The 25,955-nt window shown below is 35.5% G+C and overlaps 1 protein-coding gene across 3 annotated transcripts in view; it reads left to right on the forward strand.

Annotated features, from left to right (window-relative positions):
• Positions 1-658: 658 nt before the first annotated feature.
• The window catches only part of LOC134841283 (phosphatidylinositol 4,5-bisphosphate 5-phosphatase A-like), a 31,012-nt gene continuing 5,715 nt past the window's right edge, over positions 659-25,955 (forward strand). The window contains exons 1-6 of one of the 3 annotated variants that reach the window (XM_063857164.1): positions 659-1,061; positions 3,601-3,777; positions 4,907-5,080; positions 9,426-9,628; positions 14,942-15,163; positions 19,904-20,165. In XM_063857164.1, coding sequence (XP_063713234.1) covers positions 3,603-3,777; positions 4,907-5,080; positions 9,426-9,628; positions 14,942-15,163; positions 19,904-20,165 — 1,036 coding nt within the window. In that variant the 5' untranslated portion in view covers positions 659-1,061; positions 3,601-3,602. The remainder of the gene's footprint in view (positions 1,062-3,600; positions 3,778-4,906; positions 5,081-9,425; positions 9,629-14,941; positions 15,164-19,903; positions 20,166-25,955) is intronic. The other 2 variants (XM_063857165.1, XM_063857166.1) reach the window with 2 other exon arrangements.

The following is a 25,955-nucleotide window of genomic DNA, read 5'->3' on the forward strand; positions in this document are numbered from 1 at the left end:
ATGTTCTAACTACTTGAAAGTTTTACGTTTAATGCCTTCTCCAGAAACTTGAATATCTCGGAATAATACCATTTACATGTGCTGTAAGTCTTCTTCCCACAACCTTCGCACATCAGACATTTCTCCCCAGTCGTTGTCGGTCACATTCCAATCGAGACCATTTTTTGCAAACTGAAAATGTTCGGTTAGTTTTTGTCTCTGCTTTATTTTATCGGTTTAGTTCCGCATACAAGACTTTTCAGCTTCTTCCTAGCAATGCGAAAGCTCCTTGTAAAGTTACTAATAATGCAGGAAATTTTTTCCCGATTTTTTGGTCTTGTTGCATTTTTTAGCGACAGAAACAATTTTTTGAAGATTGTTTAGTTTCTTTTTAATTGCTTTTAATTGTAGTCATTCTTTTTTTTTGTATCGCAAGTGGTGCGAAGCTCAGCTTCGCCTCTGGTAGGATATTCACACCGATATGAATTGTTTTTAGTTACTGGCGATTTCAACTTGCTGTTAAGCACATTTTAATGGACGAATCAACAATTTAACCTTCAAAAAACTGTAACATAACATCTTGACCAAAATTTTTCTCGTATTCTAACCCTTTGAGTTGATTACTGTGGTCGGAGCATTCTGGGCAGAATTTGCAACAACCAGTCATACCATGTTCATGATATATAATCAGGTCCTTGTTCTTTTTAATGTGAATGTTATAGATATGAACGGAGCAGTGAAATTTAAATGACCAAGTAGTTGCTCGTTCTAGCTACTTGGCACAATTGACGAAATGTTTATTCCACGCCACTACGCTTTGAAAGGACATTTTACACGGCTTCCTGTTGTAACAAATTGCTGAATATTAAAAGAGAACATTACAACCTGACTATTCATTTGCTATTCCTGCCGTTTTTCTTCAATACTGTTTGCTAATATCGAATATATTGCCAGCGAGCTGTTTGTTACCAATACAATTTCTTAGCCAGCTCTGCATGTCGATTGGATGCAACATAATTGGAGCTCATTCCACAGTCGAGTGATTCGGTAAAACTGAGACGGATCTTCGTTTTCAATTATTGGTGAGCATTTCGAAACGCTAATTTTAATGCCGATTTCTGTTCGCAGATACTAAAAAATTTTTCGTAATTCGGTCTCCAAATATGATTACCAAATTTTTTTATTTTACAAGATACGACGATTTTTGTGATTTCAAACATTTGCAGAAAACTTAGATATAAAACAACTGCACAAAAGGTGAATACTTGTTCCTGTAGTGAGGCGCTGTCAAGGTACTTTCAGGTGTTTTAAATCTTGCCTTCAAAGCTTGACAGCCAGTATGTTTTTAGTTTCCGAGATGTTTCTTCAAGGTTTTTCAGAAAATTTAGATATATAAAAATTCAATCTATTATCTATCTATCTATTATATATTTAAGTTTGGGCTTCACTATGTCGCCATGTTTAAGCTTTTTCAACGTATTATTTTTGCATGTTTAACAAAAGAATTTTTTCACGTTTAAGCTATATCGTATATTGCAATGGTTAAGATTTTTTTTTTTCGATTTACCTGTTTGAAATCATTTTTTTTTCACCAAGTTTGAAAGTAGCAACCCAATAGTGAGATGCTGTCAGGATTTCCCCGGATGTTGCAATTTTGGCCTCCATATATCAATACGCAAATTCTTTTAGGTTACGAGATACGGCAATTTTCGAGATTTTTCAAAAATTTCTAGAAATTAATTTTTTAAAGTTTCTGAAAATTTGAAATTCGCAACCCTGTAGTTGGGGAAGGTCAGGGTACTCTCAGGGGTTGCGAATCTTGCCTCCATATCTTTCTTCTCAAATTCTTGTTGTTTTCGAGATATGACGTTTTTTTATGACTTTTTCAAAAATTTTCAAAAAAAACTTTGAAGATCTCAATCCTGTAGTTGGAAACTGTGAGGGTACACTCAGGAGTTGCAAATTGTGCCTCTGAACATGACTGCTCAAATCCTTGTAGTTTTTTCAGATATGAAGTTTTTTTGTTATTTTTGCTTTTTTTTTTATATTTAGTGTTTTTGAATTAAATTTATGTTTTTTTTTCTTGAAATTTTGAAGTTCCTAATCCCCTGTATTTGGGGACTGTTAGAGTACTCTCAGGGATTGTGGATCTTTCTTCAAATTGTGGCTGCTCAAATTTTTTTTTTAGAGAACTTAATTTTAAGTTTCTCAAAATTTGAAATTGCCAACGCTGTAGTTGGGTACTGTAAGAGCTCTCTCAGGAGTTGCAATTCTTGCGTCCAAATGCGACTGCCAATTCGTTGTAGATTCCGAGATATGACGTTTCTTAATTTTTCAAAGATTTTAAAGTTTTTCAAAGAACTTAGATATAGAAAACTTCTATAATAGAATTGAAAAATAGAATTGAAAAAACTCGAATAATTTTTTTTTTCAAAATTTGAAATTACCAACGTTGTAGCTCGGTGCTGTCAGAGTACACTCAAAGTACGCTGATTTTTTCCCGATATTTACGCTTTTTTATGAGTTTAACGTAGGTGCGTTACACGCTAGTAAATGTGAAATTCATAACCCTGTAGTTGGTTTCTGTCAGATGAAAAAACTATTCAATTTTTAATTCCTAACCCTGTGTTTGAGTTCTGTCCAGGTACTCTCAGAAGTTTCAAATCTTGCCATCAAATGTTTTTTTTTACTTAATTACGCTAGAGTAAACTATTGATGACAGCAAATTATATAGGTACGGGCTAACGAAAAAAAACTATATTAACAAGAATCTTCTTTTTAAAGTTAGTGATTTTGGTTGTGAAGTCGTTCCGAATTTTTTTTCTTAAAATATTGAAAGAGCAGTTGTATGCGGTCGACCATTTCAGCGTTTTGTTTCTGAGTTTAAAGCACGAAGATCTGAAACCCAGTAATTTTGGATATTTGACCATTTTAGTTTAAAAAGACCCTTAAAGTTATTTTTTTTACTGTTCAGTTAATGAAATTGAAAGCTTTGTTAGATGCTTCCGTCTATTGTGACGGTTTCAACAATCTCGTTTTTTCATATCTATTATAATTGAGCAATTTTCACGTTCATTGATGTGCTTGAAGCACCGTAGGTGCGTTACATGCTAGATACTTTTAATAGCCAAATTGGAGTATTGGAAATGACCTGATGTAGTATATGAAAATTAGCAAGCGTTGTCACGTCGGATTTAAATAAAACCTTTTTGCTCCTCAAACGACTGAAAAAACCTTTAGCCCTATCCAAAAACCTGAAAGTTCAAACTTTCAATGCTCGTAGAGCTTTCTCAATAAAGTTTCAAGTTTTTGCGAACCGAGTCGCACTATGAAATAACTAAAACCATTGCAAAGATTCATCAGTTGGTGAGCTGGCTTGCTCAGGAAAACTGATTATTTTGCTAGCTTATTTTTTGCTAAAAATGTTTTAGGGAGGACTGCCCCTTCAAAGAGTCCATAATTGCCCCTATTCAGAAGAGTTTTGCTATATTGATGTTACTATTTTTCAGAAATCCGTCAGCCAGTGAAAATTATTATACTCTGCTAATTTAGATTTATAGTAATTTGTAATTGAATTTATGAAAATACTCATCACAGTTTTGATCCGAGTTGTTTTTCAAGGAATGGAGCAAAATAGTTCAAATTGTGTGTTCCCTGACTCGGGGACGTCGGCGGCCAAAGCTAGGGTTCTGCTGCTTACGTGGAATGTTGGCAACTGTAGTGAGAGCACGATGGACGAGCGAATCCTCTTCCACGACGAAGATTTCACCACTGCCCAGTCGGAGCATAATAATGAAGGTGAGTGGAGAACCCTCGGGTTTGCAGTCCCAATAAATATGACTTAGTAAATCTTTGAGTTTGATAGATATGGTGTTATTTGATGATAGTTTAAAAAAATCAAAGAACCTGTATTTAAAAAATACTCAAAATATGCAAAAAGTTTCTAAGTTGAGCCCTATGATGTGGTATCGTGAAAGTACTCTCAGGCGTTTCCGAGATATGACGATTTCTATGGTTATTTCAAAAGTGTTCATTATACCAAGAAATTTTTTCAAAAACAAATTGTTTTTAAATTAATTTTGCTGGATTAAATGAATGATGACGGCAAGTGATATACAAAAAATGGTATACTGGCTAATGAATTTAAATAGATAAACAAGAATCTCATTTAAGAAATTGCAGTTGTATACTGCGGGCATTTTAGGGTTTGATTTCTTAATTGAAAATCTGAAGATCTGAAACCCAGTAGTTTTAGAGATATGGCTTGTTTGACCAAAAAGGAACCCTTAAGTTGAATTTTTTTAAATTTGTTTTGCTTATGAAGTAGAAAGAGTTGCTGGATGCCCCCGTCTATTCTTACGGTTGCATTAATTTTCATTGTTCTTTTTCTATATATTTAAGCATTTTTCACCGTCAGTAATCTGTTAGAAGCACCAGAGGTACAATTTACAAGCTAGTAGGACCGAATTCTGAATAGAAGGGCTCATCTATATAGAGAAGGCACTGTTAGTTTCGGTGTTTGCAGTTTTCGGTCAATATCTGTTATTCAGGTTACGAAGACGGTTATAAATCTACGGTAATAACCACTCTCAGTTACTTGTCAACTCTCATTCTCAACTATGTTACCATTGCACTTTTTTGTATTTCCGCTGTTAATTTTTTGAAAATAAACTGTCTAATCCGATAAAAAGAATCAAATTTTGAAGTTTCGAATTGCAGCAAACTCAGAAGTTTCAGAATGTAGGAATTAGCTGGGCTTTAAATGCATATGCAACAAAACATGAACTCATTGAAGTGGAATTTTCATTCAGGAGTGGAAAAGGCTTAGAATGTAGGTAACATGGGTCGTGGAGGGGTGTGATAAACTTTTAACTAGACTCAAATGACGAATGTAAATGAGTGACTGTTGCGTATTTGTGTGTTGAAGCAGAAGAAGAAGAGGTCGGAGGACCTCATCTGGTGTTCATTGGACTGCAGGAGGTGGATGCGAGTATGCACAATAACATCGTACGCCACTGGGGCTACAGTGCCTGGTCCATACGACTGATGGAACAGATGGCCGACCGAGGCCTCATCATGCTACACCACCAGACTTTCCCAGGTATACCTACACTACGATTCAATGCAACATGCATAAATCGCGCCCTATATCAAAAATACCCATAGATAGGATTACTATTTTACAATAATACAGGCCATGTTTTTATTCCGCTTGTGACTTTGGCTGAAATTTTTTTTTCTTCAATAATTTTTTTTACGATTTTCTCATTTGGTGGCACATTTGCTATAATCACGATATATAGCACAGTAAGCAGGGTTTCCAACAAGGTTCTTTTTTCAAGTTTTTAAGATACCAGTCTCTTGTGGTCTCTTTTAGCTCTCTGCTGTGTGACAGGTCGCTTTTTGTGAATTTACTGTTTGTGTTTCTTCCATTTTGTTTTTTTTTGGGTTAAAAGATCGTGTTTAGCGCAGATTCTTTTCTTTTTACAGTTTTTCCAGAAATACATGGGAAATTGTGCTTTCGGTTCGTCGGTGACTGCAAAATGTCCCTGGGCTCTAGCCGTGCCGGGTGAACGTCATAATAACCGGTGCGAACATGACAGGCTTGTCATGATTATCAGCGCTGGAACAAAGCATTTGACTCAGCATGCAGATTCTGACGCCCGCAAGCAAGCGTGAACTTCTTCTGCTAGCAACCAGACAATAACGGAGGCAAAATAGCAAAAAAAAAATTCGATGGGTTATCTGATGACAACGGAGTTAAAATTTGAAAACGATATTGAAAATGACTTTCGCAAGAGAATATCAAATCATTGAAGGATGTGAAACTTTAGGACTCCAAGAACTTTAGTTTTTGGCTTCAATGAATTGATCTGTTTTGGAAAGTTCCCCTGTAAGTGGCTACGACCAAACTTTTTTTGCGCAAAGTTATGGCTCTCGAAATCGTGAAATATTTGATTTTTGACCGTTTTGTGAATCACTGACTTTTCTTAAAAACTAGCCTCTCAAATCCGATATTATGGGTTCAAGGTAATAACGGGTAGTGGGAAGCTCCTCTGTATTAGCGGAAACTAACAAAAAATTTTACACAAGAAGTTATTGCGCTCTGAAAATTCAAATTTTTGATTTCTAGACAGTTTTTTTTAAACTTCGAAGATTTTGGGTTCAGTTCTCAGAACGGGTTTCGGAAAGCTCATTTGCTTATGCGGATTTGCCCAAATTTTTTTTACTCCAAAAGTTTTGGCCTTCGAAAAGTAATAATTTTGATGTTGTGACGGTTTATTTGAAAGTTTTCGACTTTTCTCGAAAACTACCCTCCAAAATTTGAGATAATCGAAATTTTAGGTTCTGTGAATTTTTTTCACTCAAAAATCTATGATTTTCTAATCGTCAACTTTTTTGATTTGTTGACCGTTTTTTGGAATTTTCTCGCTAACTATCCTGCCAAATCTGATATTATAAGTTTAATCGTATGAACAGGTTGTTAAAAGGCTGCCTTTATAGTTTGCGATCCCAGTTTGTTTAATAAAAAAGTTATGGCGTTCGAACAATTCAAAGTTTTGAATCTTTGACAGTTTTTTCGGAAACTTATTGACTTTACACGAAAACTACCGGTCCGATTCTCAGGTTGCGTTCAATCGAGAAATGCACTGAAATCTTCTTTGCTTAAGTGGCCATAACCTGCTGTTTGCAGAAAAAAGTTATGAATTTTGGAAAGTCTTTTAAACATTTTTTAAAACTTTCGCCAGTTTTCGGAAACTTTTGAATTTTATTATAATTTACGTAATCAAATTTGAGATGGAAATTTCAATTGAAAAAAAAAACGGGTTGCGATAATTGTTACTGCAGAAGCGGCGATTCTTTAAATTTTGTTAGAGATTTATCTCCTTGGGAAAATTGATTATCTCAAAATTTCTTACTATTCTGCCTTATTTTAGTAGAGAAACAACTTAGGCTTTAGGCAAAGCCAATTTTTGAAATCACCCTTTTCGTGCGGCATCAGTATAGCAATTTCATTCAATATCAAACATCTACCTCCAGCTTTAGCTGGGCCCATACTTGTTTTAGATCGAGACATTCGAAAATTTTGTTACACCTAGTTTTTTCAACATCTAAATTTTTTTGTTTGTTTTGCATCGCAAGTGGTGCGAAGCTTTGCTTCGCCTCTGTGTTGAAATTGTTCACGCTCTATTTAGATTTTGCGGGGTTTGACTTCTGATCTCTTTTGACTTTTGAGTTTCATCCCAATTGCTATAAAGGTTAAGTAGCAACTAGCATACAAATAGTTTTCAATTGGTCAAAGATTACCAATTTTTTTAACTAAAGAATGCTTATAATAAGATCACCAAATAAAGCTCTACGTTTTGCATTAAGTCCTACCTACCCTCTGTTGGCAAGCTTGCAAGAGTTTAACGCAAATTTGGCGTTCAATTTTTTCTGATTACGCCAATCTGATTGTTATTCTGTGTGTTTTTGTGATTCTGTGTGTTATTCTTTGGCTCAATAATTCAACCACTCAGAGTTCGAGAGCGCAAATTTGATTGCTTGTTGACTGGTATGAGATGAAGATAGTGGGCTTCATGACCGCTAACATGAAACCAAGTTGCACTCTTCGTAAACGCTTAAAAACGCCTCTAAAAAGTGGATTTCCCTTTTCAGACTTCTCAGAGAAATAGAAAAGAATTACTGATTAGCCAAGTGTTCTCTAATTGCAATTGTTTGATTATAAATATTTTGAAATTCAAAGAGCTTGAACATAATGTGTTTTTTCTTCGCATTTGAAAGTTGAAATTGTTCAAAAATTACTCAATCATTATTTTCGGTTTTCTTGAGTTAATGACATTTTCCAATTTTTTGTTGGCTATGTTTCTGTTGACAGTGTCTTCAACTAGTTTTCGAAAGGAAACAAACATGAACACGGTGCAACCTACGTATAACGAGGTTTGCGAAATTAACACTGTGTGGATTTTAGTTTTCAGATTTTCCAGCGGAATGAAACATTTACCGATTGATCCAGTTTTTTTCAATTGGGAGAATGTTATCAATACATTGTCAATCAAAGCGCTTTAAGGACATCTTTTTTCTTTGAAATTGGAAAGTTAGATTTTTCAAAAAAAAAAGCTCTTGGTAGTTTTTGTGTAGATTCGAACTATTTAGATTATGTTGAAGTAGATCCGGTTGCAGTATGAGCTGTATCCTCTAATTAAAGCGCGCTGAATAATACTTTTTTGCATGTTAACAGCTGTTCTAAAGCTGCTTGATTATAAAGAACGAGCTAAATTGTTTGAATCTTGTAGCGCCATGAATATTTCATATTTCAAGGTAATTTTTCCAACGGAATTTCGATATCCCCTTGATTTTAATGTTTTGATTTTCTTCTGCAGTTTTTAAATCTTGACTTTGTTTATTTCCTCTTTTTTGTTTTATTCTGCCCAAATGATTTCGGCTTTTATTTTATCGGCTTAGTGACCTAATTTCAGGTGCTTCAAGGAAAACATAAGCTTATGCTCCCCTTGGATTGCACAAAGCTTTCAGATGTAAATTGATATTTTTGTCGACTGATTGATTTCGTCCCAGTTTTTGTCGGTTTACTGACCGGGTGTTTTATTTCTGTTGTTTGGTAGAGTTTTTAAGTATTTATTTTTAATTTTAAAGGAGTTAAATATAGTTCATCATGTTTTCCTTGTTTTTATGCTCACCAAAATTTTTTGTAAGCATTGAGCATTTTTTTGAAGACTATTCAAGCTGATGGCATTGAGTTTTGTGTTTTTAACTTTAAATTGTTTCGAGAAAAAATTCAAAAAAATTTCAGAAACTTCCAACCTTTTTTTTGCAATTTGGACTTGGCTGTCTGGCTACAAAGATTTATGGCAAATGTTTTTTTTTGGCCGGTGGATGTAAAGATTGCATCTTTAAGCCAATATTAGCTGGTCAAAATTGACCCAATTCACAAATAAGAAAGCCACGGAGTAGTATTTTGAAATTGCCCGTCCGAGATGAATATTTAATATATGTCGGCGGATAAAAATGTCCTATAGTTAATTTATTTTAACTGTCGAAATTTATAGGTTTCTAGCCAGCCCTGGATGAAACTAACAAACAAAAAAGTTTCTAAAAATCATAAAAGTGTTTGTCAATTTCTTTTGAACATAAAAAAGAATTTTTTTGCGAAGATTTTTTTTAAACCAAAAAGCTTGTGATCAACAGTTGGCATTCGGAAGATTCTGGGCTTTGCTCTTATATAAGAGCAGTCTTAATATTTTTCGAGCCTTCCTCAGGTTTTAACGGAAATTCTTACATGGTTGAAAGTACGTTTCAAGTCTTGTTTTATCGAGAGACCTTGCTGCTGCGTCCAAACTTGGAACTCTTTATGGGGTGGTGGATTATAACTAAAAATGGCAATTTGAAAAATTGTTCTGTTTCAATTGTGCTGTTTGTTTGTGTAGGTCTTCTGGCGCTGTTGTTTGTGAAATACGAGTGGCTTCCACATGTGAATCTGGTGGAGGCGGACAACACGAAACTCATGTTCGAGAGTCTGGTCGGATCTAAAGGGGCAATAGGAGTGAGGGCAAAAGTAGGAAATGAGACCATTTGTCTCATCAACTCACACTTGCCCGCGCACCTGGCAGACCACCGCGAGAGGGATAAGGTAGGCACATTGGACAGACAAAATTATCAATCTTCTCTCTAAACTAATTTAGGACGCACATCATTTACTTGGTTTAGGGGCGCTTGCTGTCTCCGCAAATCGGAAAGAGGATGATTTTCTCGGCTACTCAATTTTTCGGTTGCGATTAGCAAGCGTAATCAAATCGGAATATAGGCTTTTTCGGGTTAACAACTTGTTCAACAGAAATACTGGAATTACTTGGTATCTTGGCTTATGATGAATTCGAATTTCCAAGCGTCTCCGGCTCACTTAGTCTGGAGATATCTAATACGCTTGGGACGGCAAAGGTTCTGGGATCGAATCTGACCAGGACCTGTTTTTTTCAAACCGGAAATGTTGCGTTTCAAAAAAAGTTGTCGGCTTAGTAGCCGCATCTTAGAGTTTTTGGCTGTATGCAGTTTTTATTATAGTTGCTTTTTATGTTTTCCTTTACTCCTGCGATTTGTAATTCTATTAATTTTGACTTCGTATATTTTCCTATTTTTAAACTCTTTTTGCTTTAAATTTTCTCGGCCTAAATGATTTCGGCTTATTTTTTTATCGGCCTACTAACCTAATTTTGAGTCGTTCGAGAGAACCATTATTTGTATGCTTTTTTTCGGATCGCACAAAACGCAAAAAATCTATCTAAAAACGCAAAGAATTTATAGTTCAAAGTTCTCATAACAGCAATTTTTTTCGCTGGCATGCTTTTGAATTTTCATTAAACGCCGTCGAAAAGAACATCATTCCAGACAACATTTTACTTGTGATTTTTGAAAGTTTTTCTGTTTTCGTTGGATTAAGTAGCTTCCTTTTCTTTTCTTTTCTTTTCTGTCTGCTAGCTTGCGATACTTTTTTTGTATCGCAAGTGTTGCGAAGCTTCGCATCGCCCCTGTGTATAAATTGGTTGTTAATTATCAGGGGAATCAGTCTGATATTTTCTTGATAAATGTTAAATTGGAAAATCGATAATTAATTAATTGTCTTTGATTCTCCCACTTCGACCCCTTCTTTTACACATACCTGGTATGGAATCCTCTGTTCATCTTGGGTGACCCGTTTATTCATTGCTATTCTCACCATACCTGTATTTTACTACACAAGCAACAAAACCAGACGGGAAACGAACTCGATCATTATGGTTTGGAGTAAATTGCTGATTCCACTGGGCTGTTCAAGTTTAAGTTCAAATTTATTTGAAAAAAAGAAGTTTTTTGATTAATGAACCTAATGAATAACACCCTTCAAAATTTGGTGGGTCTCCTAGTTGTCACTCCAGAATTTTCAAATTTAAAGTTATTTTTATTCAACTCTCTGAATTAAGCCCATTCATTGAAACAAGTACAATTTTTAGCAGCTCATACATCTGCAGTTCAAATACAGTTATTATCTTGTTGTGCTTTAAAGATATCATCACAGTGATCTCTTCGTTTACGGAAATATTTAAACTTCATGTTTTTTTTTCTGTAAAATGAAAATAGGAACCAATGGAGTTTACGACGCGCACCCGAAATCAAGAATTCCATATCGTATATTTGCCGTGATATTGAAAAAGCAGTAATGGATTAGTTGTTTCCTAGGTGCATAATTCCCAAGTTTCGATACTATGGCACATTGCTGGATTTGACTTTGGAAGGATAAATTGCAGTTGGTTGGTTGTTTGGTCGTTTATTGAGGGCCTGCTTCAGAGATCTAGGGGGCTGAGAAGGCCCACGCTTCTAAGATAGTCCATGAAGTTTTGGGAACGCTGTGAAGGTGGGTTAGGCTGGGCGAACTTCCCAGATATTCTTGTCTTTCAGCGTTTCATGTGGTGCATCTAATGAGGTCTTTTGTGTCTTCAGATTCGAGCTAACAGTGCGGTCAGGTGCTTTCTTCTTCATGACCGAAACGGTGCTTGACTTGCTGTAGTCGAGCTGAGATAAATTGCAGTAGATTCTTACGCCTAGGTATTTACAGACAGGTTCAACATTTATGGCATTTGAGTTGATAGTAGACTTTTTTAGGTCAATATTAATATCACAAGCAAGACAAACTAAGGCAGGTCCATTGTTGTATTCAGCGAAGAGGTAGACTTGTTTTTAGCATGCTATAGTCAACTCATTGATATAAATTAAAAACAAAAAAGCCCTTAAAACAGATCTTTGAGGCACGCCGCAATTCATTACCTGACATTCAGATGAAAAATTTAGATTTTTAACTCTTTGCTCTCTATTCGATAGATTCTTTTTAAACCATTGAAAACAACTATCTTCGTTACCTTGGCAATCAAGTTTCCGAATAAATACAGAATGATTGAGAGTAAAAAGTGCTTTCTCAAATCCATCAAAAACGACACCCAGAGCTTTTACTTTTGTGTCACGTTTTTCAGGACATTCAACTAGAGCGTCTATGGTACTATGTTTTGTCTTGAACCCAAAGGTAGTTTTACATACGTTAATACATACAGTGTTCAAACATTTTACTGCAGACACGGATTAAAGTGATAGGTCTTAAATTCGGTTCAATCAATTTTCTTCTATCTTTATTTGATGGAAAAACATTGGTTTCCGCTAGTTCAAAAGGAAAAATACTTGTTGAAATGAAATATAAATAATTTCGACCAAAGATTTTTAGTGTTGTAATCTATCTCCACTTGATTATTTATTTGGTAAACTAGCAATGGTTGACTCCAATTCTAGTTGCGATACAGAGATTTCAATTAAAAAGATTTCTCATTTTTTTCGGGCACAATTGGTTCTGCAACCGGAATTTCACTTTCCTTTTTCCAATTTTTGCAAAATCTTGGTGAAATTTTCCAACTACCTCAAACTCAGAAGGGCTCCAATTAATTAAGGATACTATTTAAATTTCTAATAGAAGTATTAAATTACTACTTTTCTTACCTTTTAAATCTTAAAGAAGCTTATTTGTTTGCTTCGCATCATCTATGCATCCATTGAACTTTTCAACGTTTTTTTTTTGCCCGCTTAATTTATTTGTTAACGCTCTCGCAGTTTTGAACTTTTGTAGAAGATGTTTGTTTAGCGTATCTTTTTCCAAAGCCGATGACTTCAATTACTCTTCGCTCATTTTCGAAGAGTAATTGGTTAGTAATTGGTTCAATTTGGTTAATAAACAATTTGGGAATAATTTTTTTTTTTACTAACCGCCTTTTTCACTTGCTCAAAAAAAAATTTATTGAATGAACGAATTTGGCACAGAAAAGATTGAATGCATCATCTGCATTAGTTACAGGTGACAAACTTATGGATTTGAAATTTTGTAAGAATATATACAAAAAAATAGGTTTTGTCTGTTTTTAAAAAATCTAGTACCCCTAAAAGCTTGCCTTTGGCCATTCAAGCCCGTGAACGCAGCCCATTTAAAAATAATTGGGTAATTATCCGAAATTTTAAAGCACTTGAACCTCACAATTGGTAGCATTCATGCAAAAAGCATGATCAAAGCATGACTTTGATCTTTCTGCTACTCTTGTGTTTTTAATTGTTTTAAATTCAAAGGCGTTTGGTTCAATGACAGTGAGATATGTCAGCTAAATCCTTGTTCATGTTAACAGCGATTTTGAAATCGCCTCAAGTTATAATCGGCAAGTTTTTTTTTTGCTTTCCAACTTATTTTCAACCCCAATAATTTTTGTTTTGTCTACTCTGGGCTGAATTTAGATCACAATAATATTAAAAACCATTTTGTTATGTTCAATTAATATATATGCAGGTTCTTCACAGAAAGATTCCATCTCGTTAATAATATTTGACCACTTTTTTGCTTGGATCATTGCCCCGTCACATTCAGTGGCTCCATACATGTAAAAACTGTCGCACGGACAATTCGGCCAAAGACAATTCAGCCAAAAGTATACAGACAATTCAGCCTGGAAAAATTCAGCCACAAAATACTGGATTCGAAAGAAAAAATCGGAATTGGAGTTATTTCTAGGTTTAAGGTCGCCGGTGGGCGCGCTATGCGCGCGTCGCCGCTTTGCGGCGGTAACCGGCTGTAAATTTCGTATTAAGTCCTACCCTCTGTTGGCAAGCTCGCAACACGTTGGCGCGACTGCGGCGGTCACTATTATTGGCTGAATTGTGTGCATACTTTCGGCTGAGTTTCAAATCGGCTGAATTGTCTTTGACCGAATTGCCTGGACGCGATAAAAACTATCACTACTGTTTACCAAGAAGCAACAAGGATCATTAAGACATAAATTTGAAAGTGAAGGGGATTCAAGGCTGTAGACTAATGCTTCCAAGTCATCAGCATGTTTTGCAGCTTGTGGAGGGATCTCACAATGAGGTAAAGAAAACGGATCTACGTTTTGTCTAAATTTAGATCAGATTTAGCTGGTGTTGTAGCGAAAAATGTTATTGGATATTCGAAACATGTTTAGTGTCGAGAAAAACAGGTTTAATAAGTTAGTGCGTGCGTGTGTGTGTGTGTGTGTGTGTGTGTGTGTGTGTGCGTGTGTGTGTGCGTGTGTGTAAAGCAAGCGAACAGGCTTGATAGAAGCATATTCGGTGATTAGTAGTAAATAAGCCAGCCTTCAATTTTTTATTCAAACCCTGAAAAATCTAGTAAAACTTCTAAAATTCAAATAAATTCAGTTTTAAATTACTTGTCTTTTTTCGAAGAAAACTGTTTTATAATATGTTTTTCACGAGAATTACCGGATATGTTTTTAGCTAGCATTATCGGAAATGCTTAAAATGCTAGTCTTTCTTTGGGATCCTGTCATCACTTCACGCACAAAGAAATGGGAATTTAAAAAAAAAACGTCTGAACGTTCTGTGCAACCTGCTCAGTAACCGGCTATCCTTGTTTCCCTTTGCAGATATGGTTATCAATGGATTCGTTAAGATCGTTGAAAGTAGGCTCATCTGAGTCTATTCTGATAAAAGGGATCTCATCACTGTTGTATTGTGGAGTTCTTAGACTAATTTTTTTTTCTAGAGAACGATAGTTTGATCAATTCCGTATTCCTAAAAACTTGAAACTCAGAATGTTAATTTTTCTCATGTTTGAAGGCTTGTGATGAGTTGAGGTTTATCTTTTTACTCTGCAGCATCGCGAGACTAATCTTACAAATTTAAATGTTAATGAAAGCAGCGGTTTGTGTTTTTGTCGTTTCTATCTAAGAAGTGAAAGAATATTTCATACTTGAAAGCAAATTTTTGTTCTTACAAAGTTAACAAAACTTCTCAATTTTAAAATTTCAATGATTAATCGTGAGAGAGGGGATGGTTTGGATTTGGGTTAAGTTTCCGCTTATCTGTGGCTGCGGGTGCGTTTGTCCATTTCTGTTTTGCTGTGCTTTAGGCATATCTGACCATCCTGGCCGACCAGTTCTACTCGAAGAGTGAGTCGACTGTGTTGAATCACGACTTCGTCTTCTGGCTAGGAGACCTCAACTTCAGAATAGATGAGATACCGAATCTGGAGGTGAAGAGACTAGTGGAGGAGGGACAGCTGCAACATCTACTCAATCACGATCAGCTGAACTTCTCCATCGCCAGTGGCAGGTCCTTTTCGCCCTTCCAGGCAAGCTCATACACTTCTGCAGGAAGAGAAGAACATTTTTCGTTTTTTATTTGCGGAGAGCATTGAGGGAATTCATTTATTTTTTGAAACCTTTATTCATTTTCGTTTTTTTTTAACCGAAAGTCTGTTCATACGAATACTACATTATTGTAGGAGTGTATCCTTTTTAGGAGCTCCATATGAGTTATGGAGTTGTTTAACTATATTTTATAGGCTTCAACTGGGGTGAATTGAAAGACTAAGCGTTTATGAGCTGCGCATAAGGACTTTCATGACTAGCATTTGATAGTATCCATCTATGTAATTGCATGATTAGCTTTTTGTGGGCTCCATTTATAGAATTGTATTGAAAGCACCTTTACAGGCTTTGTGGTTTTTTGACGGCATTTTATAGTCTCCTTATATGTCGCTATATTAAATAGGTCTCTGCTGCCGGATATATAACCATAGATTATGCTTGCAAAAGGAATAACTCAAACCATAAGTATAACTTTAGATTATGATTGCAAAAGGAATGCTTACAATATTAGCTATGGCTAAGTTTTTAAAAGCAAGTGTCTCTTCGTCTAGGTTCAAATCTTTTAGTCTACGATGTCTATATTTTGAAATTTATTTGATTGTTCCATTTTTCGTGTATTTTGACTTCTTGTTGCATTTTTGAGTTTTTTTTTACAACCGAGTCCACTTTTTAAGGCTCATTGAACGTAGTGAAGACTCTTGTATAAGTATTGATGATGTTTTCGTTTTTTCTTTTACGAAAAAGTTATAAAACTTCTTCACGCTCAAATTCGATTTTTATGCGGGTTGACTTCTGCTTTTTTTTAAAAAAACCCAGTTCATTTCCTTATTTAAAAAGAAGACAAACCACACTACCGAATCTTAAAAGCGACAAGAAACGCTGTAAAGAAACTCATCTGGGTCGTGATGATTTTTTGTTGGATCATCAGGCAAACTCCACTATCGAATAGCTTAAATGTATAGGCACCTAAAAACTTCATTTTTCGACTTTCATTGACTGACTTCTAATTTCGAGGTGGATTTTAATTTTCATATTTTTTAAAACAAGTTACATATTTTTCCAGTGTTATTAAATTTAAACTTTATCTTTGATTTTTATTTTTTGTTTGTTTCTCTGGTTCTTTCTCCAACAGCAACATCTTTCGAAGTCCCCTTTGATTGTTCTTGAGTCTCTTGCTGTTTTAGTCCCATAATTGTTGTACCGCAAGCGGTGAGCTCAGCTTCCCCCCTGAGTTCAAGCTTGAAGCTTCGGAAAGTTCGGTTCTCAACTCGTTTGCAAATTTGCAATTTAACAAATCTTATAAAATTCTCTGGAATTTTTCCAACAAGTCCTCATTTCACGATGCTTGACTGACTTCTTATTTGGAGGTGGATTTAATTTTCATATTTTCTAGTGGAAAACAAGAAGTTTTTTCATATTTTCTTGTGGAATTTTATTACAATGCTATTGGGGCTCGTACCTTCGTTGACAAATCGAATCTTATCAATCGCTTCTTTGGTTCAGTTTTTAAACTGTCCTCCATCCTTTTGAGTACAATCACCATCTTGTTTAATAAAGAACTCGATCTCTTGCGCTATGCAATCGATTCGTTATGTGTTTTGCGATAATGTACCTTCCGTGTATCCCAGCTTTTGGTGTAACCATTTTCGAAATCCAAGTATGTTGTGAAAAGTAAATTCTGGGCTAATGCTAGAAAAACTTCCTGTGTTACGCCTCTCCGAAATAAAAACAGTTTTTAGTGATGTTACTAAATACCATCCAAACAATTCACTGCGAACCAAAGTTATGTCTTGGGTTGGAAAGAGTTGTTTTGCTGGCTGCAAGAAAGCTTTCGTTTTATCATATTTATAAGGAAGCCATCTATATAGTTTCAAGTTCACAATTTGGTTTCACTTCGCTGTTGTCAACTGGGACTCATTATTTGAGCTTCTGTGATACTGTTTTTCTACTGCTGTTTTATGCTGGCTGCAAGAAAGCTTTCGTTTCAGTACGGCATGAAAGGCTCTCGCTGAATTTGTGTCGTTTGGCTTAGTTCTATCTTGGAACTAGTAAAAAAAAAACCATTTGTCCAATCGCTTTCACGTCGTAATATCCGAAAATGCTTCAGAGAGCAGTGTTGTAACTCAAGACTGCTTCATGGGGCCTTCGTTTTTCTTAATTTTTATCAGCGACAACCCCGAGTGCCTCGTGGTTTCATTTTTTTTGTAGATGACCATAAGTTTTTGCATCGTTGATCCTATTTGTGTTACAAAGTAATGTGTCTGCTCTCCAGCAGTGATCTTATGAAATTTCGTTGGGTTCATATCCTGAGAAATGTAAAATACTCTTGTTCTTAAACTATCCTAATACGACTTTCCATATCGACAATAAATTACTCGGTTTCGTTTAGTTTTAAGATCTGGTGTAATTTTATCTTCAGACCTAAGTTGGTAAATGCATGTAGCTGTCATATTTTCTAAATTTCATAAAGTTTTATTCTGCTTAAAAGAAATTTCTCTTTATGTCTCCAAATCCGTTAAAGTTAGGAGCAATAAGAGTTGTATTTTTTCTGTTCTAACTTATTACACAAGCATAGCTTGTGTGATATTACGAACTCACTTTTTCCAACCGAAGTCGCAAATATTAGTGCTCTTTTTGAAAGTGCTCTTTTATTGCAGTGTATGCATAAGATCAATAACCAGCGATTAAGTACAGCAAATCCTAAGGATATTCACACACACTATTGTATTACAAATAGCAGTTTAGCTTCAAGGTGTTATGGTTCTGTAGCGTAGAGGTATTGAAGGAGACCAGAAGCAAAATAAGAGGGTTCGAACATCAGCAGGGTCGCATGTTTTCAATGAACTTTTTCGTATAGTAAATAAAATGCGTCCGCTCTATTAATTGAGGCATGTTACTTAATAAATTTCTTTTCAAATTGACTGGAACTGCTAATGCGTCACTTAGCAATTATGTAGACTCATAATTGGCGTGCGTCACTTAAGGAATTTTGTAGACTCAAAGTTTTACTCATTCAGTTTTTCCCAGTAGCGTTGTCGGTCATATTTTTGCTCGTGTATGCGAAGTGCAACTTCGCCTCTGTGTGAACTTATGCTTCTCAAGTTTGGTTTCTGAGTAAAAAGATCTCGTCAAGTTATATGGATTGGGACAACTGGTGATGATAACTTGTCCCTCTTAAGCTTGAATTTTTTCCGCCTTTTCTAAATATTGTTTCCGCTTTTCTATTGGCTCGAAATTGTTAAATTACTGTTGTTTGACGGATTCTCTCACGGGAAGTACGATGCAAATTTTTTCGAATACTTTACACTTTCAGACCCATATTTGTCACTCCGGATCTCTGACAATTGCTTCAACAAAACTGGAAAAATTAGTTCAATACTCTGGTCTATTTACTATTTTGATCGGGTCTTCAGATTTTTTACCATCTCAAGATTGATGCTCAGTAGCCTTATAATGAATGGAAAGAAAGTTCAGATTTTATGCAGAAAATTGTTCGTTACTTTTAATCTGAGTGGTGGTGTTAGCTGCGTTTAGTCAGAAAAATGTAACATCCTTTGTTTTTGATCTTGAGTTGATCTTGTAAATTATCTTTTTGTAATTTTCCCAAATTATCTCCCTCTCTCTCAATCTGCAGGCTGAGGGTTCAGATTCGAGAACGTGCGATTTTCAGTCTCGTGGCTGAAGGTTCGATTCTAGCGCAAATGAAGGTTCGATTTTGGTAAATTTATCGACTAAAAAGTTCTCGTCAGAATTGTCGTTTTTTCGGTTTTCTTGAGTTCATTGACATTTTTCCAGGTGTGTGCTGGTTATGTTTTGAAGTACATGCTTCAGTGCATTGTATTAAGCTGAAATCATGGGAGAAACACGTTTATCTCAAGGCGCTATATGCTTCAAACAAATTTCTCTTCGTCTGGGTTTGAATTAAATAGTTTGAGTATCATTTTCCAGGCTTGATATATGGGATTTTAGGACTAGCCTATTATTAGATCTTGAATAACATTGCAATCAGCGAGAATTTTGCAACCGGGTAGTAGACTTTTCCTTTAGATAACTTTGTTCACACAATAGTCAATTTAGTATGAATGGGAAATTTCACGCTCTATGGCTGCGCAATTTCTTGAAAGTTTAAATAAAACTATCATCCCATCAGTAGTAATTAGTTGATTTGCGTTTTAGGCAGTAATTATTTTTTCAAATAATTTTCTCGAAAAGATTGTTCATTTTTTTCGGCTTCGTGGTTTTCGTCCTTGTTTCCGTTGTTTTTTTTTCGTTTTTTAAAATGCTATTTATTATCTGGCAAGGTTTTTATCGGTCTTTTGGGTTGTAATAATGGGTTTTATTTTCATTCTAACCGTTTTTACTATAAGTTCTGTCATCTTTAATGTATCAAGTCTGATTTCGATTAATTTTTGTTTTGTTTTTATTAAACGTTTTAAACTGATGTTATATCGTGTTCGTCAATTTACATAGCATAGTTTCGAGGTAAGCGGTTACCATTTTTAAGGCTATTTATGAACAGCATCCGGTTCAAAAACGATTTTTTATGTTAAGTTATTTCGACTTTTTTCAAATAACTTTTTTCATTTATAAAATGTTTTAAAATAATTCCGACTTCCGTCTTTTTTTTTATTGAATATGAAATAGTGGGTTACAGAAACCTGGAATTTATTTAGTTTATCTTTAATTTAGCCTGTTGATTAGCTTTGATGTGTTTGTTGCAGGAAGGAGAAATTTGTTTCCCGCCTACTTATAAGTTCAATGTGGGCACTCAGGACTACGACACGAGTGAGAAGAAGCGAAAGCCGGCGTGGTGTGATCGCATTCTGTGGAGGGACAAGCCCCAGCTACTCATCAGGGGAGAGGGACCGGGAGTGCGCTGTCTCAAATACAGCTCCATTGCAAGCTGCTGTGCAAGTGACCACAAGCCAGTCTACGGTGTGTACGAAGTACTGCTGCAGAACTACAGATTCGACACACCATCGGGTAAGCGGATCCATGACAAATATATGTCTGTGGATGCTTCATGGAAAGCGGATTGCTTCTGTGGCATTTTTCTTTAGTTTCTTCTTCCGTGTCCTTTGGTATCATAAGTAGATTAAAATTAGCGGTGGTGAAGTGGTTACGTCTCCACATCTAAGTCGAAAGCTCGGATGTTCGAGGCCCACCATCTTCCGTGCTCGTTGCTTGACACCCTGTCGACCCGAAGGGTCCCCCTTTGTTCTAATTTGAGATATCCAGGTTTGGCTGACTGACCTTAAAATTTTCAGCTAACATATGCTAATTTTGAGGGGGAAACGCGCGCCGAAAAAACGCGTGTTTTGTCAAAGTTTTACAAGCTCCTTTTTCGGCTTGTTTTTTTTTCAAAAGTTTGCTTGGTCGACAAACTGCTCGAAAAAGTCGAAAATGGTCGACAAAGTTTCCTAAATGTTTTTTTTTGAAATTTTGTCTCCCCTCCCCCCTCGAGTAAACCCTAAATCCACCCCTGATTTCACTTGAGGATAAATCGTTTTGACTTAACGTTCACTCAAATCTAAAAAGGGTTTAAATTATATCTCAAATGCTCGCAAGTGTAACTATCTTATAATTACACTTGCGAGCATGTGCGCATTTGTGTATTAGTACGAACCTTCTGTTTTTATAACCCAACTCGCAAATCAAAGTGTTCTTTGTTTGGTGGCAAATTGTTCATTATTTGGTGGCACTTTTGCTATAATAATGATTGGAATACAAAACATGGATTTCTCAACGCTGTAGTTGTACAAATTATGACTGCTCAAGTCCGTTTAGTTTTCGAGTTATAAAAAATTTTGACATAAGTTAAAATTCTCAATTTCAATTCTCTGAAAATAGTGTGAGGTGCTTTTAGGTACTCTCAGGCGTTTCAAATCTTGCATCCAATTATGACTGCTTATTTTTTTTTCATTTGCGTGATGCGAAGTTTTTTAAGATTTAAAAAAATCAGGAAATTTATATTTAAAAATTTTGAAATTGCCTTGCCAACCCTTTAATCAGGAGTTGCAGTTCTTGTCACCAACGGTGAACGCTCAATTGCTTTTGGTTTCCGAGATATGACGTTCCCAACTTCATAATGGGATGCTCTCAGGGTAGCCTCAGAGATTGCAGATCTTATCTCCAAGTCTGATTGCTCAAATCATCTTAATTTTTGAGATATGCTTTTTTGTTATGGTTTTTCGAAATTTTTTTTATAAAATCTTAAGATCTGAAAAAATTTCACAAAGCTCGAAATACTTTAAATTTTGGCTGAGCGATCTAAGGTACTCTCAGAATGTTTGTCTGGACTCCGAATTTAACTGCCCAACGCCTTAAACTTTCTTAGTTATGACGTTTTTTATCTTTTTTGAAAATTTTCAAAAGTGTTAATTTCAAAAAAACTAAGTTTTCGACCCTTTGGTGGGGTGATGTCAGAATACTACCAGCGGATGCATATGTGGCCTCCCATCCTTGTTTTCTTCCTCAAATTTTTGAATAGTCTTTTTTTGATATTTGATAAAATAAGAAAAAATCTGATGTTTTAAAATTAATTACGCTGGACTATGAATCCGATTTGTGATTTTGATGATTTTGCAAATGAAATTGTTTTGAAGTTTTTTCTGAATAGGAAAGTGCAGTTGTATGCTGTCGACCATTTTAGATTAAATATTTAAAAAATTTTAATTTTTAGTTATTTTTTTCGCTCAAATTTTTAAATCAAAAGAGGTGTTGAATTCCCCCGTCTAGTGTAACGGTTGCATTCTTTTTTTTTGTTTTTTTTTTCATGTAATTTATATTGAAACAAATTTCACGTTTACTTATTTCTTCTACAAAATATTCATATTGCTGCTGAAAATCAGATCGAAAATTTTTCATTTGTTTTCAATTTTTTATAAATTTTTTTCAGAAACCTTCAGATTTTCAAAGTATCAATTAAAAGACCGTCTTCACCCTGTTTGCCCGTAAACTCTCCTAGAGTCTCTTTTTATTTGATTCCGCTGTTTACAGCCTTCGGAAATGTCTGTGGGGAATATTTGACCCATATTTTTTTGTTTTTCTCGGAAACTACTTCTCTCAAATCTGAGTTTTTGATTTGAAAAGAACGGTTTTGAAGCTCCCCTGCATAAGCGGCTGCGACCAAATTTTTTAGTCCATAAAGTTATAGAGATAACGGGTAGTGAGAAGCTCCCCTACATAAGCAGTCCATTACACTGTTTTTTCACACAAAAAAATACCGCCTTGGGAAAAAGTCTTGAATGGTTTTTTGAACGTTTTGAACTTTTGAATATTTTCGAAAAGTATCCGGCCGTATCTGAGATTTTGGGTTCAATTTAAAGAACAGGTTGTGAAAAGCTCATTTGTTAATGCTACTAAATTGTTTCAAAACCGAAAGTAATGGCCTTCAGAAACGTCTAAATTTTGATTTTTGATCGTTTTTTTGAAAGTTTTTGACGCTCGAGAACTACCATCCCAAATCTGAGATTTTGGGCTGAATCGAAATTACAAGTTGCGTGAATCACTTCTGCATGAGCGGCTACGCTCTGTTTCACACAAAAAGCGATGATTCTCGGAATTGTCAAACTTTTGATTAGTTGATCGTTTTTGTATTTTTCTCGCTAACTATCCTGCCGATTCTGATAGCATAGGTTCAATCGAAGCAACAGATTGTTGAACGCCTGCCTTTAAAATTAGCTATGCTCAGTTTGTTCAAGAGAAAAGTTGTAGTTTTGAGACTTGTCAACGATTTGATACTTTGACAGTTTTTTGAAAATCAGATCGAAAATTTTTCATTTGTTTTCAATTTTTTAAATTTTTTTCAGAAACCTTCAGATTTTCAAAGTATCAATTAAAAGACCGTCTTCCACCTGTTTGCCCGTAAACTCTCCCAGAGTCTCTTTTTATTTGATTCCGCTGTTTACAGCCTTCGGAAATGTCTGTGGGGAATATTTGACCCATATTTTTTTTGTTTTTCTCGGAAACTACTTCTCTCAAATCTGAGTTTTTGATTGGAATGAAAAGAACGGTTTTGAAGCTCCCCTGCATAAGCGGCTGCGACCAAATTTTTTAGTCCATAAAGTTATAGAGATAATGGGTAGTGGGAAGCTGCCTTACATAAGCAGTCCTTTACACTGTTTTTTCACACAAAAAAATACCGCCTTGGGAAAAAGTCTTGAATGGTTTTTTGAACGTTTTGAACTTTTGAATATTTTCGAAAAGTATCCTGCCGTATCTGAGATTTTGGGTTCAATTTAAAGAACAGGTTGTGAAAAGCTCATTTGTTAATGCTACTAAATTGTTTCAAAACCGAAAGTAATGGCCTTCAGAAACGTCTAAATTTTGATTTTTGATCGTTTTTTTGAAAGTTTTTGACTGCTCGAGAACTACCATCCCAAATCTGAGATTTTGGGCTGAATCGAAATTACAAGTTGCGTGAATCACTTCTGCATGAGCGGCTACGCTCTGTTTCACACAAAAAGCGGTGATTCTCGGAATTGTCAATTTTTTGATTTGTTGATCGTTTTTGTATTTTTCTCGCTAACTATGCTGCCGATTCTGATAGCATATGTTCAATCGAAGCAACAGATTGTTGAACGCCTGCCTTTAAAATTGGCTATGCTCAGTTTGTTCAAGAGAAAAGTTGTAGTTTTGAGACTTGTCAACGATTTGATACTTTGACAGTTTTTTGAAAATCAGATCGAAAATTTTTCATTTGTTTTCAATTTTTTAAATTTTTTTCAGAAACCTTCAGATTTTCAAAGTATCAATTAAAAGACCGTCTTCCCCCTGTTTGCCCGTAAACTCTCCTAGAGTCTCTTTTTATTTGATTCCGCTGTTTACAGCCTTCGGAAATGTCTGTGGGGAATATTTGACCCATATTTTTTTTGTTTTTCTCGGAAACTACTTCTCTCAAATCTGAGTTTTTGATTGGAATGAAAAGAACGGTTTTGAAGCTCCCCTGCATAAGCGGCTGCGACCAAATTTTTTAGTCCATAAAGTTATAGAGATGACGGGTAGTGGGAAGCTCCCTTACATAAGCAGTCCATTACACTGTTTTTTCACACAAAAAAATACCGCCTTGGGAAAAAGTCTTGAATGGTTTTTTGAACGTTTTGAACTTTTGAATATTTTCGAAAAGTATCCTGCCGTATCTGAGATTTTGGGTTCAATTTAAAGAACAGGTTGCGAAAAGCCCATTTGTTAACGCTACTAAATTGTTTCAAAACCGAAAGTAATGGCCTTCAGAAACGTCTAAATTTTGATTTATGATTGTTTTTTTGAAAGTTTTTGACGCTCGAGAACTACCATCCCAAATCTGAGATTTTGGGCTGAATCGAAATTACAAGTTGCGTGAATCACTTCTGCATGAGCGGCTACGCTCTGTTTCACACAAAAAGCGGTGATTCTCGGAATTGTCAAACTTTTGATTAGTTGATCGTTTTTGTGTTTTTCTCGCTAACTATCCTGCCGATTCTGATAGCATAGGTTCAATCGAAGCAACAGATTGTTGAACGCCTGCCTTTAAAATTGGCTATGCTCAGTTTGTTCAAGAGAAAAGTTGTAGTTTTGAGTTTTGTCAACGTTTTGATACTTTGACAGTTTTTTGAAAATCAGATCGAAAATTTTTCATCTGTTTTCAATTTTTTAAATTTTTTTCAGAAACCTTCAGATTTTCAAAGTATCAATTAAAAGACCGTCTTCCCCCTGTTTGCCCGTAAACTCTCCCAGAGTCTCTTTTTATTTGATTCCGCTGTTTACAGCCTTCGGAAATGTCTGTGGGGAATATTTGACCCATATTTTTTTGTTTTTCTCGGAAACTACCTCTCTCAAATCTGAGTTTTTGATTTGAATGAAAAGAACGGTTTTGAAGCTCCCATGCATAAGCGGCTGCGACCAAAATTTTTAGTCCATAAAGTTATAGAGATAACGGGTAGTGGGAAGCTCCCTTACATAAGCAGTCCATTACACTGTTTTGTCACACAAAAAAATACCGCCTTGGGAAAAAGTCTTGAATGGTTTTTTGAACGTTTTGAACTTTTGAATATTTTCGAAAAGTATCCTGCCGTATCTGAGATTTTGGGTTCAATTTAAAGAACAGGTTGTGAAAAGCTCATTTGCTAATGCTACTAAATTGTTTCAAAACCGAAAGTAATGGCCTTCAGAAACGTCTAAATTTTGATTTTTGATCGTTTTTTTGAAAGTTTTTGACTGCTCGAGAACTACCATCCCAAATCTGAGATTTTGGGCTGAATCGAAATTACAAGTTGCGTGAATCACTTCTGCATGAGCGGCTACGCTCTGTTTCACACAAAAAGCGGTGATTCTCGGAATTGTCAATTTTTTGATTTGTTGATCGTTTTTGTATTTTTCTCGCTAACTATGCTGCCGATTCTGATAGCATATGTTCAATCGAAGCAACAGATTGTTGAACGCCTGCCTTTAAAATTGGCTATGCTCAGTTTGTTCAAGAGAAAAGTTGTAGTTTTGAGACTTGTCAACGTTTTGATACTTGGACAGTTTTTTGAAAACTTTGTGACTTTTGTAGTGCTGGTTTGTGCTAAAGTTTTTCCAATTGAGATGAAAGGTAGATCAAACTCGGCTGATATGAGTTTGTGATTGGTCTTTTTTTTTAATCCTCAAGGCGTTCACAGCTGATTTTCCCTAGATAAAACGGAAAAGCGTTGCTCTGGGTTTTGCGTTTTTTCCTGGTTATCACCAGCTGTCTTATGATAAAATGCCTTCTTAGTGCGTTTCTTACAGTTGCGACTACTCTCGAAGAGTAAG

The sequence above is a fragment of the Symsagittifera roscoffensis genome, chromosome 3, assembly GCF_963678635.1.
Source record: "Symsagittifera roscoffensis chromosome 3, txSymRosc1.1, whole genome shotgun sequence".
In the NCBI taxonomy this organism is placed as follows: Eukaryota; Metazoa; Xenacoelomorpha; order Acoela; family Convolutidae; genus Symsagittifera; species Symsagittifera roscoffensis.